The sequence below is a fragment of the Leguminivora glycinivorella genome, chromosome 3 (assembly GCF_023078275.1).
Source record: "Leguminivora glycinivorella isolate SPB_JAAS2020 chromosome 3, LegGlyc_1.1, whole genome shotgun sequence".
Classification (NCBI taxonomy): Eukaryota; Metazoa; Arthropoda; class Insecta; order Lepidoptera; family Tortricidae; genus Leguminivora; species Leguminivora glycinivorella.
Window position 1 is genome coordinate 14,105,114 of NC_062973.1, and position 19,124 is coordinate 14,124,237.

Below are 19,124 nucleotides of genomic sequence, written 5' to 3' on the forward strand. Positions count from 1 at the left end.
ACCCCTTGAAATAATGACCCTTTTACGGGGGCTTCGCCCCCCGAGCCCCCCTTTATTTTGCTGTTAAGGGTCACAAAAAACCCTAACCTAACTTATTTAAAATACTACTTTGATCTTACTTTTTTACGGGGGGCTTCGCCCCCCGAGCCCCCTTTATTTTGCTGTTAAGGGTCACAAAAAAACCCTAACCCGACATATTTTAAATACTACGTTGATATTTCTTTTTTGCGGGGGGCTTGGCCCCCCGAACCCCCCTCGTTTTTGCTTTTCAGGGTCACAAATAACCCTAACCCAACTTATTTCAAATACTACTTTGATCTTTCTTTTTTACGGGGGGCTTCGCCCCCCGAGCCCCCCTTTATTTTGCTGTTAAGGGTCACAAAAAACCCTAACCTAACTTATTTAAAATAATACTTTGATCTTACTTTTTTACGGGGGCTTCGCCCCCCGAGCCCCCCTTTATTTTGCTGTTAAGGGTCACAAAAAAACCCTAACCCGACATATTTTAAATACTACGTTGATATTTCTTTTTTGCGGGGGGCTTGGCCCCCCGAACCCCCCTCGTTTTTGCTCTTCAGGGTCACAAATAACCCTAACCCAACTTATTGCAAATACTACTTTGATCTTTCTTTTTTACGGGGGGCTTCGCCCCCCGAGCCCCCCTTTATTTTGCTGTTAAGGGTCACAAAAAACCCTATCCTAACTTATTTCAAATACTACTGTGATCTTAGTTTTTTACGGGGGCTTCGCCCCCCAAGCCCCCCTTTATTTTGCTGTTAAAGGTCACAAAAAACCCAAACCTAACTTATTTTAACTACTACGTTTATCTTTATTTTTTGCGGGGGGCTTCGCCCCCCGAGCCCCCTGTATTTTCTCTTAAGGGTCACAGGAAAACCCTAACCCGACATATTTTAAATACTACGTTGATCTTTCTTTTTGCGGGGGGCTTCGCCCTCGACCCCCCCTGCATTTGCTCTTAAGGGTCACAAGAAAACCCTAATCCAACACGTTTTAAACACTACGTTGATCTTTCTTTTTTGCGGGGAGCTTCGCCTTAAGAAACCCAAAAACAGCTATGATACGATGTTCCATCACGTAGTTCCAGTTCATATCTTCCGGCTTCATCATCAGACCTTGAAACCTAATCGTCGTCAAAGTTCGTATCATAGGTGTTTTTGGGTTTCTTAGAAAAGTCTTGTAATAATCCATCATCAGATCAGTTCAACAGTACCATATTATTGTATTGTCATCAGAACTACATACTGCCAATTTTCATTACGCTACTACTCCTGAAAGATGGTTAAATTAGCTGCCTTAGATTCCATTACATAGTTAGTTACATTACATACACACGACGACCTAATAAAAGCGTGTGTGAAAAATGTTTATTTGCACCAACGATGTTTGATAAGATAAATGCAAAATAACTAAATTTTATAGACATCCCGCATTTGAGGAATTCATACTGAGAAAGGATAGGCAATTTCTGATATAGACCCAGAGCCCAGGCCCGCCAGACCTTCCTCAAATTCTCAAGGATGAAACTTTGGGACAATGTAGAGTTCATATCGGCGGTTAATGTGTGCATATTTTCTAGTTCGGCCCATCGGCCAATTTTTTGCTATCAAGTGATGAAGGTGAAAAAAAAAAGTGCTTACTTTCCTTAAATTCTCAAGGCTGATTTTTATATATGTGTTAGAGCACGTTGTTAGAAATTGGTTATCATCAATGCCAGACCGTTTCCGCCGGCCATAACTTTTACCAGACGCGACAAAGTTGGCAAAAAACGACTCTAACTTACCTCATTTTCTCAAGCCTGATTTTGATATATGATACGCAGGGACCTGTAACTAGACCGTTTGTAAGCAGCCAGACCAATCGGATGGACCCAACCATCCGCCAGACCGACTTAAAGTTTCGATATGAGCATTAGTAGAATTGAAATATTCCGGGTCTATAAAAGCTAAAAACTTGAATTTTCTACATTAAGCTACGTGTATATTGTATACTTGACGTAATAAGCGACTTTCAAAAATTTTACTTCTAAGGAAATAAAAAAATGAAAGTTTATATGTGGTGCAAGATTAATTTTAAGCTATGAATTTTATTTACACTGCGTAAGTACATGTGTATTTTATTATAAATTTAAAGAAGAAAAGTAAATTTAACTTTTTTTTCGGTCGTCGAACAAGGTGGTTTAAAATTAGTTTTAAGATCGATCCTTTTTAATTTATGGGCGAGGGACCTCACACTATGTATAAAGGCACTATGTGTATGTTGCATATGGATGGTGATAAGCAATAATGTGTCACAACCCACACGCCAACCATTTTGAGAAAATGGCGTCTAAAGATTTTTTCTCATTTTTTTGTGTTTCTCTTAAAAAACATTGTTTTTATATAGATTGTTGTGTTTTTCAGCTATAATACGTTCAGTAGTAGTGATTATTGTAGCTTAATTTCAAAACAAACTTCAATTTGACGAAATAATGCCCTTTTCTTTTATTGCGAATTGTTCGACGACGTCAAACTTTTTCAAGACTGTGTTATGATACTTAACCCACTTTTGCTAATTGTTTAAAAATATCTATGAGTCTTAAATAAACATGTTAAAGCACATAAATTGTTATTGTAAAATACTCTACCTATGCATATTTTTAACTTTATAAGTGTTAAGTAACATATCAGTCATGGTCACTTATGTTATTAGGTATAAATAATAAAATAATAATAAATATTATAGGACATTCTTACACAGATTGACTGAGACCCACGGTAAGCTCAAGAAGGCTTGTGTTGTGGGTACTTAGGCAACGATATATATAATATATAAATACTTATATACATAGAAAACATCCATGACTCAGGAACAAATATCTGTGCTCATCACACAAATAAATGCCCTTACCGGGATTCGAACCCGGGACCGCGGCGTAGCAGGCAGGGTCACTACCGACTGCGCCAGACCGGTCGTCATGTAGGAATCAATACATTATTTATTAATCAAACCTTTTAATGATTTTTCTACTCCCGAACTGTTATTCGTCATTAACAGGATTGTGCGTATCGAAAAAACTGAAAACGCATTGTTTGGTTCTGTAATCATGGCAACGCATTGCATTAACGATACAGCGTGCGTGCGCGGGAAGGCTTTGGGCAGCTGAGCTGACAGTGCAAACCTTTGCAATACAGGAAACAGTGTGAATTTCGCGAGAATTATTTAAAAAAACTATTAAAAACTAAGTGCATGGTCGTTGTAAAAGTATTGTATGCAATGGTGTTTAACTGACTCCAAAATACTCGTGGAAAGTACGCCCCTCATATTTCTTGACCTCCTTTAAACGCCTGTTGAATAAAATACTATAAATTAACTATTAGAGTAATGATCATTTCTAGACACATATTTAAATTATCTGTGCTTTTTCAACAAAAAATCGTTACAAAAACCAAATAATCATCTTTAAAAAAAACAAACTACTTATCTAAAATATACAACAAAATATTTTTTTACGCTAAGAAATAGACTAAGTCATTTAAATTATGAATAACTCATGACTTGTACAAGAACAAAACATAAAATATCTTTAACAAAATAATAAACTACCATTCAGTAAGTATTCAAAAATCAAACAATATTTTTATGCATACATTAACACGTCTTAATGTAATTAGTAATTATAAAAAAATAGTAGCTTATATTAGATTTTTATATAAACACGTACTTGTAAAAAATGTTTGCAAATTATAATAACGAATATGTATATTCATGACTTAAAATGTTCAATTTCGTACTGAATTAACCATTCATGTGCAAAAATATACTAATGGACTAAGTCATAACTTATTTAAACATAAATTAATATGAACAGTTATATTTTACAATATAGTGTCATGGTACTTACACCAAAAACGAACAATTTATGACCCGAATATAATTTAACAATAATGACTTATGTTTTATAACACGGGTCGTAGCATAAAACAACGAATAAAATATCATTTTGCAATAATCATTCAAGTCTCATAGTGGGTAACTATGTCATTTTTTGCGTTTTGAAAGAATGAGTCAAGTGTAAAAAAATCGTTGAGTCAACCCTCATAACACATTATTGTAATTTAAATATGTCTTCTGCCAATTACTATAATAAGTTAAGGTTCTTGACATATTAATGCAAAACAGGCAACACACGATATAGGATTTGTGTTAACCTATTTTTTTACTTTTGGGATAGTAAAAATTTTCAAAATGAAAAGGTCATTTTTGCAAATAGAAGTTTAAAAATCCAGCTATAACATGGCATTAAAATCTCATTTTTTTAGTTTTTGTGGGTTGACACATTATTGCTTATCACCATCCATATAATGTCAAATCCCTCGCAATCCTCGCATACTACAAAAGTTATTTAAGCATTTATATAAGTTCAGTTAAAATGAGGTGGAAAGTATAAGTGTATATGTTGTGTACACACGTAAAGTATTCTAAACTTTTTATAACGGCATACATGTATTTGAAGAATGCCAAAAATGTATTCGTGTCTGAAAATTCAGCATCTCCGACATGGGTTATAACGGGGTTGATGATGTTCGTATTGAGTACAAATGTTTAAACTTCCTAAACTTGTAATTCTAAAGTTCGTCACTTAGGTATGTTACCGTTTTGTAGGAGAAAGGAAATTCGTTTAGTTATATACCGTTGTAACATTGATTGTTTACTTCTTTGAATTGAATATTTAATTTATAATGCACTGTACCAATTTGTTTTTTCCTTGTTTACGTTATTTATAATATAAAATTCAATTCGTTATTCAAGTTTTTAGCTTTTATAGACCCGGAATATTTCAATTCTACTAATGCTCATATCGAAACTTTAAGTCGGTCTGGCGGATGGTTGGGTCCATCCGATTGGTCTGGCTACTTACAAATGGTCTAGTTACAGGTCCCTGCGTATCATATATCAAAATCAGGCTTGAGAAAATGAGGTAAGTTAGAGTCGTTTTTTGCCAACTTTGTCGCGTCTAGTAAAAGTTATATTTATAATAAAATACACATGTACTTACGCAGTGTAAATAAAATTCATAGCTTAAAATTAATCTTGCACCACATATAAACTTTCATTTTTTTATTTCCTTAGAGTTAAAATTTTTGAAAGTCGCTTATTACGTCAAGTATACAATATACACGTAGCTTAATGTAGAAAATTCAAGTTTTTAGCTTTTATAGACCCGGAATATTTCAATTCTACTAATGCTCATATCGAAACTTTAAGTCGGTCTGGCGGATGGTTGGGTCCATCCGATTGGTCTGGCTGCTTACAAACGGTCTAGTTATAGGTCCCTGCGTATCATATATCAAAATCAGGCTTGAGAAAATGAGGTAAGTTAGAGTCGTTTTTTGCCAACTTTGTCGCGTCTGGTAAAAGTTATGGCCGGCGGAAACGGTCTGGCATTGATGATAACCAATTTCTAACAACGTGCTCTAACACATATATAAAAATCAGCCTTGAGAATTTAAGGAAAGTAAGCACTTTTTTTTTTCACCTTCATCACTTGATAGCAAAAAATTGGCCGATGGGCCGAACTAGAAAATATGCACACATTAAACGCCGATGTGAACTCTACATTGTCACAAAGTTTCATCCTTGAGAATTTGAGGAAGGTCTGGCGGGCCTGGGCTCTTGATCTAATACTCTTTGTGAACAGTAATAAGCATTTATTTCAGTAGTAACAATAACGCCATCTAGGATTTGAGGATTGATACATATCAGGTCGTAATAAGTATTAAGTAAAATGTCAAACTGAGGTTGTAAATGTTTTAGCCCTCTGTCGAGAGATGGCAGTCAATCTTGACTGAAATAATTTTATTGTATTTTCTAGAGCTCAAATAAATCAATTTATTTATTCAAAAATTATGTATTTTTAATACATCTGGTTTATTCCCTTAATTTTTGAAGACGTTTACCCATAATTCATGTCAAAAATGATTCAACTCAAATAGTATGAAATTCAGTTGAACACATGAAAATAAAATAAAATACATATATATTTTTTAACCTAAAGGGGCTCCGTCTTTTTCCTTTAGCTTAAAGATACGATTTTAAAATTCAAAAACAAAAATACAAAAATCAAAAACGTACAAAAACTTATGGCACCCAGGAAATTGGAACTCAGAATCTCGTGACTGCAAAGCAAAAGCTTTACCACTGCGCCATAGCGTGTCATACGTAGGCTGGCGAAATTATGATACTTATTCTAACGAATAAATATTACATTTTTATATACCGTCTAAACTTGTGTTCCAAAAGGTCTGAATTTTTGAAAAAGGACTCTATCTACATGTATCTAAAAGACAAAACTTTTTTGATATCAATTAGGCTATTAGTTAAAGCTCGAGGCAGCATGACTTTGTCATTTTGAACAATTTCCAAAATCTGGGACGACAAAAAAAATTATTGAGTCATAGAATCTGGTCACAAAATTTCACGCGAATCAGTTCAAAATTGCGAGCTGTAGAGCGAGACATCCGGACATACAAAAGCAAATTGCTCGTGTTAAAACGTAGACCTTGCTATCGCTGCGGTCAATTATAGCTTCAAGCTTGGAAAAATGTTTGTATATACTTACAAAGGAAAATTATAAAAATTTTCGTGCTTGATTGACATTACTTAGTTATGGTTGCTAATGTTGGTATACATAATAATGACTGACAATTTCTTAATGCGATCGATATATTAGGTTTTTTAGCGTGCTGTGGTTTTTTACGATAAAAGCAGTGTTGAACGCATGTTGGATCAGTGAATGTAAGGAAATAGACCGCGAGCTAGGAAGAGGTTTCTATTACTAATCGCCTCACGCCCCTCACGGGCGATTACTTAAGGGCGATGTGTAAATGCTCATGAACGTCAGCTGCCACTTCGTTGGTGGGTTGAGGTGTGGCAGCTACGAAATACATAAAATAATGAATTTAGACACACCTTCCGTTAGATACATTGTCAGATAACAGTTTAAATGATTTCACAAATCAATATTTGCGGTCTCTGACCTTATTTCTGGTAAAGAACTTTCAAGGGCTCGTTTGAAAAGCGCGGTTTTTTTTAATGTCATTTTGTAAGCCATGTATCTTAAATATGATTATATAGGATTTCTTAGCCCAAAGTTGATACGTACAATCTGCATCAGCCATTATGACAAGGGGGCTTTTTCCACCTAGTTCCAGAGTGACCCGCTTCAAGTTGTTAGCCCCGGCTGCCTTCTGAATCAGTTTGCCAACCTGCGGAACAAATTCAGAGCTTAGTATTTAGTCATTTTGATAAGGTGCAGCACCGGGACTATTTCGGCTAGGGGACAATTTCAAGTAATCGAAATATTTTCCGCTTTTTAACTATTAACCTGAGTGCCTTATTTGCCCGCTGGCCAAATATGGCACGCGTGTTCAATGGGTCCATATGATAGTGTAAAACATGGACAATATTTCGATTAGTTGAAATGCCTCTAGTCGAAATTGCCCCCATGCACGTCATAGTTTCTTGAGAACAATTCCAAGTCTCGTTCAAGTAAGTAAGCTGAAGTAAGATGAAATTGATACGTATTAATTATATCAGATAAACTGGTATAATTTTGCCAAGTTGTTTGATATACTAAGAAGAAGTACCACTGAGTACCCGTTAAAAAATATCTGGTGTTGTTATCTCTGAAAGGCTGGGAAGCGCCTTTCACCAACTCCAATGAAAGAGAGGCAGTTTTTTAAAGAGGTTGGGAACCGTTTGAGGGATAGGGGCCTGGATCCCCGCTCCGGGTCATTCCTGGTGCAGAGGTTGTCCATCGCGATTCAGTATTCAGTGGGATGACGCGAAGGGGGGGTTGACTGATGTAGTGATTTAGTTAGTTAATAATTGTTAGTTAAATAGTGAAATAAGTCGTGGTTAGTAAAGGTTGGTGTTTTAATAAAAAAAATTTGAGCAATATGTTTTAAAAAACTGATATCAGACAAAGGTATAATTATTTTGCCAAGTTGTTGATATACACTAAGACGAACTACCACTGAGCCCGTCAAAATATCTGGTTTTTGTTATCTCTGAAAGGCTAGGAAGTATATGTACATTATTGATAAATGTAGCCACAATGTTCAGGTGTTTGCAAAGATAACGATCAGACCTGTAAGGTTATTACCTCAACCGATCCAGTAAAAGAGATCTTAGCGACGCCTGGATGGTGTGTGAGCGCAGCCCCGGCGCTGGGGCCATACCCGTTGACCACATTTACGACGCCTGCCGGCAGTCCAGCTTCTTTGAGCAGAGCAGCCAACGCCAAGGCCGTTAGAGGGGTCTGCTCAGCCGGCTTCACGACTACCGTGCAACCTTTGACGAAAAATAATTATTTCATAGGGGAACGGGACACTAAAACTTGTGACAATGTAACTACGTAGGTACTGTCAGCTGGTAAATACAGTAGACAAGGTCTGACGCTGCAGCGATATTGAAGCGAGCAGCGGAAAATGTTGATGAAAAGTTGCTGACTTGCTGGCGTTGAAGCATTGCTGTGATGATTAGTAAGTTGGCCAACGTGCAAATAAGAGTGATAGAGAGACAAGAAGCTTGTGCTGTTGAAGCGCAGGTGATCGACTTTTTGGTTAGGCCGGCAAGTTACTCTCACCGAGCGTGAACGAGACGGCTCTGTGAGTGCTCGATCGCGGATACCGCTGGTTTGAATATTTTGTATTAGCTTTATAGAAGTAAAACTTTCGTGAGACATATTTTGAACATTGAAAAAGACGGGTTTACTTGCTTTTTATGTCGCTATTGACGACATGTTTGAATCAAATTGGTTGCACCGAGAAAGCAAGCACTCAGGTCATGGCTTGACGATGAATCAACCTTTAAGATTTGAAAAATGTCGCCAATAGCAATCAGGGTAGTTCTATCATTTCGTGCAAATCATATGTTTGTTGATATAAAACATATACTAACTCCTAAATTCATTTCAAATATTTTTTATATGTTGCGTAAGGTTCATAGGTATAATTTGCATCTAAAATGAATTATATTATTGCAATATAAAATATATAAATAAAATATAAACATGCTAAAACTTCATTACCATTACCAGTTAGAACCTAGATTTATAGATTCGAGAGCAAATTACATAACTATTACATGTACTGCTTTAATTTAACCTCTTAATTTAGATGAAGTACTTATAAGGGAAAAAAAGTTTGGTGGTTTATACAGTATTAACATTGATATTTATATCCACCGCTTCAAAATATTTTTGTACAGAAAATAATTTCATTACCATAAGTTTAATTTGTAACAATGGAATTGGCCAGTAGGCATTGCAAGTGTTATTCTATACGACGTTCGCTCTGACCGCGATCACCACGTCAGTCGGCTAGTAAACAGTGAACAGGACGGACGTGTGCCATTTTTTTATAAAAAAATATATCGCGCCGGAGATTTGGATTTGGTACGTTTTTTCTTCATTACCATTTGCACTGTTTTGCTATTTAATTGTTACGTGTTTTATTGAACTATGAATATTTAAATAATGAATATTCTATTCGAAAGCTTAGTGAATAAATATACCTAGAATAGCATTTGCTTTTAAAGAGTTAATCGACAAAAGGTAAAGAAAACTCATTACCATTCTTTTCATTACCGTAATTTACTGTTTACTATAAAGAGAATGGTAATGAACATAAAACGGTGGTCATGAATTGCAGTATTAAATTCATTACCATCATTTTATGTTAATTACCATTCTCGTTTATTAGCATGCTCCTAACTATTGAAAGTAACAAGTAAATATTCAAAACTACGTTTTCAGTAGGTATATTTAAAATAGAACATGTTATTATTAATTACTGTTTCTCTTTTTTGTGTTTTTGGCTTTTTTATTTGACACTTCATTACCATCATCGCATTTTCATTCCCATAAATATCTATCATCATTACCATATTCTATACTTCATTACCATTTCTTTTGGAAAAAATCTTTTGTTCATAAATCGGTAATTTTGCGTATAATAGAAAATGCATTATTGATAAATGTTTCTTTTTCATAGTTCTTACCATTACCACACAAAAAAATGGAAATTAAAAAATTCTCCTAAATTTTGCCGATTTGCACGAAATGATAGAACTACCCATCAATGTCGATTTACTTAGTCCAAAATTTTGTTTAAAACATTAATATTTTTGATTCGTTTTAAGTAGCTATTTTATTAAGTTTTTATTTGTTTGCTTACATGTTAACCCCCGACGCAAAAACGACGGGGTGTTATAAGTTTGACTTGTCTGTGTGTCTGCCTGTCTGTCTGTTTGTCTGTCTGTCTGTGTGTGTGTCTGTCTGTGGCATCGTAGCTCCCGAACGGATGAACCGATTTAGAATTAGTTTTTTTTGTCTGAAAGCTGAGTTAGTCGGGAGTGTTCTTAGCCATGTTTCATGAAAATTGGTCTACTGTGTCACAGTCGGGGTTTTTTCAAAATTTTAATTTTGTGGTTAGGTTAGTTTTATTGTTTTGTTTGCTTGTTTTATTACTTTGAATCAATAAATTGTACTCATAAAAATAGATATACATAACTTGCCTGCAGCTAAGGCGGTCACGACTTTGTTAATGAACATAAGCACAGGCACGTTCCAAGGTAAAATCAATCCACAAATACCCATTGGCTGCTTCAGTGTATACGCAAATACGTCGCCATCTGCAAAAAAAAAATCGCGTTGAAAAGAGGCATTTGAAATAAAACGCAGACCAGTAGCGCAGGTTTCGTCAAGTATATATAAAATAAATCAGTTAAGGTCAATACGGATAAGTGTGTTACAAGGAGAAGTGTGTCTGACATTCTCATTTAGCCTGCTTAAATCAATGATCAGTGTTAAAAAAGTGTTAAGCAAAAGTATGAACTCGCAAAAACACCTATGACAATGAGTTTAAAGGTCAAATGTGGAGGCCAGAAACACATCCCCTTATGACACACTTATCCGCATTTATACCTTATTACAGGCTTTGTCATCTAGCCTACTTATCTACAAAGTAATGTAATGAATGCATTGCGGAAAACGTGACGTTGTAGTTTTCCGTCAGAAAAAAATTGTGACAATAAAACCTACAGATTATCACTTACAATGTACACGTACCTACTTAACTGACGCTGATATCAAATTCAGTGACGTAATAAGACAAGTAGATTCATCTACAAAGATAAACTGTATTATTTTTCAACTGTGATGAGTTATGTGACAATTTTTTTGAAAAGAATTCATATTTTGACGTAAAATAATTCGAAGTATTTAAATTGTGCGAACATAGTATGTACAATTGGGATTATGTTCAAGTTTCACAGAACTCATCCCAGTTAAAAATACTATAACATATGTACCTCCCATATAACCATAATCGGTCGCCGTTCCTACGCAAATCCTCCTATTTTGTGTACACACAGGTCTTCGGGTCTCAATGCTTAGTCGCAGTACGGTCGACGTTTAGTCGCGGCGACCCAAATGGGGACGATTGGTAACAGGCACAAATGGTCACAAAAGTGACAGAAGTGTGCACTACGCGTGCACACATTGTTACCGTTTGGCGACTACTTTCCCAAAATCATTCGTTCATTTCATTCTTTTCAAATGGCGACTGTCAGAGACGTCAAAGTAAAAAAGAAATAAAATCATTTGACATTAAAATGTAATGGCGTAAGAATTTGTTAAAGATAAAATATTGTTTGCATTTGTAATATAATATGGGCTAATTACCATGGCCAATTAAATTGCTCGAGTGATTTCATAAAATAAGTCTAAATTTATCAACGCGCCATCAATTTACCTCAGTTTAACCAGTAATAATATTATTGACTACTCGGTGTTTGCGTGTTATGTATATTGATTGGTGAAGTTTTAGTGATCCGGTGCATATACTATACTGAAATAATAAAAATAATGCCTAGAAAACCAATAAAGTTGTTAAAATATGGATTAAGACGGTAATATTCCATGTAAAAAACAGTCGCCAAACGGTCACCAAACGGTCGACAAACGGTCGCAAAATGGTCGCAGCGTACACGCGTGACCGAAAGCAGTGAATATTTATTATATTTTCAAAATGGCTTCATGTATTAATTTTTTCCAGGTATCCTCAAACTTTATAAACAATTAAATATGCCGTCGTACTCAGTTGCCCTCACTAAAGAAGATTAAAAAAAAATGTAACGTGCGTACCGAGCTGCTGGGTTGTAAAGGATCGGGGATCATATTATTATGGTCTTCTATAGAGCAACTAGTATTTTGCGGCATTTCACAATTGACACTTGTTGAAGTAGTCGTCATTAATATTACTATCAACATTAATTTCAGCGATCTGTACTTCTTAAGTCAAGATTTTTGTATAGATAAGTGTCTACAAATTTGTAATGTTAAAGAGACATAAATAAAACGTAGTAGAGTAAATAATGTGTTTTTTTTGTAACCCAAACAAAATACTTGTAGATACGAGTGCGGAAAAGAGGAAAATCGATACGAGTAGCGATAAATTAATACGCGAACGAAGGGAGTGTTTTACTTCGACACGAGTCGTGAATGTCCTTTTCGCACGTGTATCGTACGACGATTTTCAGTACCTAAATCTAAGCTAAGAGTTTCGACCAGACAAGAAATGAATCATTGCTTGATTTGCTCGCACTACTGCGTTAGAAAAAGCAGCATCTGTACTGAAAAAAAAACTATCATTGCGCAACAGAAATTCTATTAATATCACAGTAAATACTCTATTTCATTTGATTCCTACTTTTATTGGGTAAAGCAACACTACACTTCATTTTTACCAATAAGAATTAAAAATTATGTATTTAATACATGAAGTAACTATAAAGTGCTTATCTATTTGTATTATCATTCTGCACTTTTCTTAACTTTCCCACATTTCTATAAAATGTCGAAGAGTGCTTAAATGGTCGTCGTCGTTTATTATTATTTAATTCGCTCATATTTAAATGATTCAAAGCAACCAGTCCACAACTTCACAAGACAGTTTGAGAAACCTTCGTATTTCAGATTGTCATTTGCGGATACAGATGGTTTAGGAGCAGTTCGGTAATCAGACCTACACATGTGTGTACAAATTCTGTCAATGTCACTGTCAGAAACCGTTCTGACAGTGACAATGACAGCCACAAATTCGTCCACATGTTGTTACCGTTATGTGTGCAAACGTCGACTAATAAAGTGTCGTTAAAAGTCATTCTGACAGTGACATTGACAGCCACAAATTCGTACACATTTTGTTACCGTAACGAGTGCACACGACGACTACATTTTGTTATTGTATCAATACGGTCGCATTGTTTGCACGACATTACCACGCGTTATGTCACATTTGACAGTTAGTTACTGATTTGAACATTTTGCGACTGAAATGGTTGTATGGGCTGCCTATATACTTGGAAGATTGTTTGTTCATCATTAGGGCTATGTCTGTCAAGGACACCTACAGTGAATACTTGGTTAACACGGTTCTCAAACTTCCCGCTAATACTTAATTGGCCATGGCAAAAACTTTTTTTTTTTAATTTAGACACGGGAGTGTGACCATAATACTCTTAATTAGTATTAAGTTGTCAGGCTTCACAAAGAATTTTGGTAATCAATGTAACGTACCAGCAGGAAGGGTGTCTCCCTGAATTTTATCCGCCAAGCTAGCAATATAGCGGATGGACTTTTCGCTTCCCGCGATCGCCCACCTGGCGAAGTTGATCAGCATGCCATTGTTGTAAGACTCCAAATCAGCGAGGTACTGCAGGTCTCGCTTGACCAGATCCGCGAACCTGCAGAGTATTTGACCTCGAGCTGAGGCATCGAGAAGCCGCCATTCAGAATTGCGGTGGAAAGCAATCTTCGCGGCGCTCACGGCTAAGTCGATGTCAGTCTGAAATTAAAAAAAACTTTCAATATTGATCATTAATTAGTTGTTGTTGCAAGAGCGCAAAAAAATTAAAAACGAAGTTGACTATTAAAAGATTTCCTTTGGCAGAATTAATCTTCTGTGTTCCTAAGATGTATTTAAGATGTGGAGCCACCAAGAAAATTGGGGGAAATTACAGCATCGGCGACGTCTAAGGTTGATAATTGTCGTTTCTACTAAATTTGTACTTAAATTTTCTACTAAATGTATTTACAATCTAATAAGCCTGTCCGTTGCGAATATTTTACCACTAATTATTAGTTAGCAGAGAAATCTTTTGACAGATAGACCAAACATGTACGTTTTAGGTTACATCACAGGGCACACACACACACACAAAAAATACATAAAACACAAAAAAAAGTCTCAATTTTTGTAAGTCTGTATGTACATATATAGAATTAAATAAGTAGTTAAGATATCTAATAATACTCTCGTAATATAATTCTAGAGTCGTACTAGAAGCTACTGACAAATAAAATTTATTTACAAATGCTACTTAACAAATGATATCTGAACCTTCTCGATTATAAGAAAAAACATTATTTTGTTTTGAAGTGCCAAGCGTCAAGCCTAACCAAGATCTATTTTGCGATATTTCATACATTTGTGTCAGTCGATGTCAATATCCCGTGATAGGAATTTACCCGTGGAATTTACTAATCTTCGGAGTTCCAGAAATGTTATAAAATAAAAACCTTAAAAGGGTAACACTAGAGATGTACCAAAAATTGGAAAAAAACACAAATCCGTGAGCTACATGTTTTCTACCAGTAATATTTATTTCAGAACAAAAAAAAAAGTGGGCTTCAATATTTTTTATTTTCGAGGTCCATCAGTTAGATACGTAGAAAATATAGGCCCTTTTAGTAAATATACATCGCAGTTTTTTGGCAAAATCCATTGTTTGTTAGAAAAGGTAGAATCATTCACAAATAAATTCCTCGTTCCAGGCATCGGACAAAAAGTGCGGATGACGTAAAAATGACGTAGGTAATCTTCTACACAGGATGTTGGTATTTAAACTTCCGTGTGACATGTAGTAACAAAGTAGTATTAATGAAGTAACAAAATAATCGTAAATAAATCTATGGAATTCATAATACAGGTAGGATGATGTTAGTGAATAAAATATGTATTCACGAGATTTGTTAACATAAAGTACGATTATGATGACATTTTACAGCAGTTTTTTATACATTAGTAAATATAAATTTTAACTGAATATAATCGTGAAACATAAGAATAATGTCAAATTATTCTTCAACTGATTGACAATGTGTCAGTCAAAAACGTACTTACTCATTTCAAGTGGCGATATCGTTTAATAACGAGGTTGATAATCAGATAAGTGATAATTGTTTATGAAAATCATAGATACTATTTAAAATCATCCTATAAGTGGTTTGACGTCATAGGCACTTTTTGTCCGATGCCTGCTCGTTACAAATGATGCCATTCAATAAGACGCGTTATTTAGTTTGTAATGTAATGTCTGGTTTTCAGTTTGTACGTAGGTAAGTAACGCAAGCAAGACATAAATTTAAATTACGTTTAAATATTAAATTTGTACTTGTAAATTAAGTTTAATTTCAGGTATAGTCGACCAAGAAAGTGGTCTACCAGTTTTGATAAAAGTTTCTGCGAGCTCTAACGATCGCTAAGGCTGACTTGACACATGGCATGACGTAAGTATCGTATATACATATAGACAGAGCAATTGTCACTGACATAAAATAATTGCAAGGGGATATCGACCTTCTTGTCTCATGACGTTTAAACGAACCTCAACCGTAGGGTGGTAAACCACATTTTTGGTCGACTGTACCTTACAATACAATTTACCTTACAAATATAAACTATTATTCATTGGTAGTTAATTATGTTTATTCAGGTGCTTTAGAATTAATACAACAGCTCGGTTTAGGTTATAATTAGAATATTAGTTACCAATAACCAAGCAATATTCAAAAGTAGCAATTGAAATGCCTTTCACTGATATATCTATGAAAAGGATAATTTCTCAAATTCCTACGCTTATAAAATATTAAGGGTCGGTTTCACACAACTGATCAGCCCCGGCTGCTCCTATTTGGTAATAGAAAAGTGCGTTTATTTATGTCTGTGATTTTTAGCTAAAATTTAGTAACCGATTGGGCCCACTGTTCACTTTTTTCATACAATTAACGCAATCCAGTAACTATTCTAAAACGTCTTAAACTTATGGGGCTCAGACCTTTAATTGGTAGTGGACATCAGGTGCAGGTAATAATGATACAAACATTATTTATTTTATGTTAAAAAAATATTCTACTCCCGAACAATTCCCCAAAGCCAGTCCGTGCCGGCTTCCTGCGCATGCGCGCTACAACAAAAAAATTGAAAACGCAATGATTGGCTCTGTAACCATGGCAACGCATTGTTATAACTTGGTCATCTGGCTCGAGCGCTCGCAGTGCAAACCTTTGCGTCAAAATACTGGAAACTATTCTAGAAAATTATTAAAAACTAGACTTATATTTACCGGGATATAAACCGTGATAACCTTGTTGATTTTTGTCGAGCTCGACGCAGTTGCATGCATCATGATCACGGAAAACCGATGCCACAGACCGGATGTTTTCCGTGATCATGATGCATGCAACTGTATCCCGGTCAATATAATAAGTCTAATGAAAATAACCGTGAATCATTCAAAACTATTATTAAAAACTAAGTGTATGGCAGTAGAAAAAGTATTGTTTGCAACGGCGTTTCTGAGTCAAAAAATACTGGTGGCGTCTTTATTAACAATTTTCGGCTTCAAATTTTTACCCACGTCACTCGCCTTTTTTGACATTCTTTAAACGCTGGTTGTAAACATACTAATAACTTACGCGGCTCATATTAGACTAAAGTTGGAAACTTTCAACCCGGAGGTCGCAAGTTCACATCCTGGCTCGTACCAATGATTTTAAAATAAAACAAAGAAAATGCATTTATTTCAGACTATTTGGGTCCATAAGTTTGTTAATTTACAAAAATAAATCTTACAAACTAAGCTCTTAAAGTACTAATCTTAAATTACTAACTTAGAACTATAAATGTACCTAGCTGAGATCAGTGATTAATTAAACCATTGTCCCATCTAGATACCTGCAACGACGGCTAGGAGACTGTCTCTCACCCTGCCGCTCACCCTGCGGAGCGTGGCAGCGCAGCGCTTGTGCAAAGGGGATAGCAGGATAAGCTAAGAAAAATTGCCCCCAAAGCTTTGAGTTGGAAACTATTACCAGTTGATGCCCTGTCAAGAGAAAATGCTTCATACCAATTTTTAACCCTCTACTGCCATCTGGAATCTCACGGCGTGCATTTAACCCTAAAACGTTTTTATTTTTTTCTCAAAAAGTATAAAACGGATAAATATGAAATTTTAACTAAACTATCAAACTATCAAATAAACTATAAAAAAAATATTAGCTTTCTACTTACTTATTTTCATGAAAAAAAAAAAAAAAAAATTTAAACACCCTGTATAACAATTTAGGCTCGTCGTACTAACACCATTTTTATGCTATATATTAACTAACTACCTATCTACATAATATGTAAGTTTCATATAGTTAACGAGGGTGCAACACTGTGAAATAAACGTAAAAGTAGGTACTCTTTGGCTTGGGCCGTAAGAGCAAACGGACCGTGTGTGGGGAAGGTAGAAAATCCAGGACCCTTCCGCCGCGCACTTGATTTATGCTACGCTGGAATACTTCTAAAGAGTTATGCGCCCCAGCGCAGATCAGTTGAGCGGTCTCAACTAAATCTGAGTGTGTACAGGGAATCGGACTAATGGGAGTTCACCGACGTCACGTCAGCGCAGACTTCTGGCCGAAAGGTGTGGTATTTCGGTGGATCCGGGGCAACCTGCCGAATCCTACGCCGAGTCAGACGACGCAACGGAGCCCCGCTGTTACGTTGTCGCTCAAATGTAATGTTAAATCTCTTATTTTTTTGTAATGTGTTTCTTTTTGTTACAGTGCTTTGTAACATAACGTATTTGAATAATAATAAAGTATGAAACTATTGGGTTGGTAAGAAAGTAATGAGCGATCGATTGAATTCCACATAAAATTTTTGAGAGAGTTCTAGAATCTTCTATGGTCGAAAGTATATAAAGGGCGAGTCGCACAGTTTCTCGTCAGTCATTCACTAGCTGTCGCCGAGCTAATATAAGGAAGAAAATGGACGAATTAAAAGTGCATGTAAGGCATTGCTTACTATATGAATTTCAGTCTGGCCATTCAGCCGCCGAAGCAGTGCGTAATATATGTCAGCGTGTTGCTCCTGAAGTTGTGTCTGAGGCCACGGCGAAACGATGGTTCCAGCGGTTTCGTAGTGGCGACTTTTCATTATCAGATCAACCTAAGTCTGGTCGACCGGTGAAGATTGATGTAGCCAAATTAAAAACCTTAATTGCAGGAGATCCGAGGCTAACGAGTCGTACTCTTGCTACCGAGTTAGGCTGCTCTCATGTCACCATAGAAACACATTTACACGAGTTGGGAAAAAACTACAAATACAGTGTTTGGATACCGAACGAACTTGATAGAGATCAACTAAACCGCCGTGCCGATATCTGCATACAACTTCTGTCTTTTCGCCGCACATTCAACTGGTTGGACCATCTTATCACTGGAGATGAAAAATGGGTCTTATATATAAATCACACACGCAAACGTCAGTGGCTAGCTCCAAACGAAAAAAGAATAGAGGCACCAAAAACAGAGCCTCACCCGAAAAAAGTTATGCTGTCCGTTTGGTGGGATATTCATGGTATTATTCACTGGGAACTCCTACCAAGTGGAATGACTGTTACCGCATCAGTATACTGTAATCAGCTTGAAAATTTAAACCAAAAAATCTGTCAGAATCATCCACAGCATGCTAAAGTTTTTTCTTACACGACAATGCTCGCCCACACATTGCAAAAGTGACTCGGCTAAAGCTATTGGAGCTAGGTTGGAAAGTGATACCTCATCCACCGTACTCTCCAGACTTGGCACCTACGGATTACGCATTGTTCAGATCGCTAAGCAATGCCTTGAATGAAAAAACGATGATCAAGCCCATCTACGACAGTACATAGCTGAGTTTTTTTAAACTAAACCTAGGAACTTCTTCACCGATGCTATTCATTATTTA

General features: G+C 35.9%; 1 protein-coding gene and 1 long non-coding RNA gene across 3 annotated transcripts in view; one reads left to right on the plus strand and one right to left on the minus strand.

Annotated features, from left to right (window-relative positions):
• LOC125242674 (aldehyde dehydrogenase 1A1-like) overlaps nucleotides 1-19,124 on the minus strand; it is a 43,354-nt gene that overhangs the window by 21,015 nt on the left and 3,215 nt on the right. For both annotated transcript variants that reach the window (XM_048151527.1, XM_048151528.1), the window contains exons 3-6: nucleotides 13,643-13,910; nucleotides 10,579-10,695; nucleotides 8,165-8,352; nucleotides 7,163-7,265 (exon numbers count right to left, since the gene is read on the minus strand). In XM_048151527.1, coding sequence (XP_048007484.1) covers nucleotides 7,163-7,265; nucleotides 8,165-8,352; nucleotides 10,579-10,695; nucleotides 13,643-13,910 — 676 coding nt within the window. The remainder of the gene's footprint in view (nucleotides 1-7,162; nucleotides 7,266-8,164; nucleotides 8,353-10,578; nucleotides 10,696-13,642; nucleotides 13,911-19,124) is intronic.
• Nucleotides 14,567-17,364, plus strand: LOC125242675. The gene is made up of 3 exons (XR_007178903.1): nucleotides 14,567-14,697; nucleotides 15,543-15,634; nucleotides 17,078-17,364. It is a non-coding gene; the product is annotated as an uncharacterized LOC125242675 (long non-coding RNA).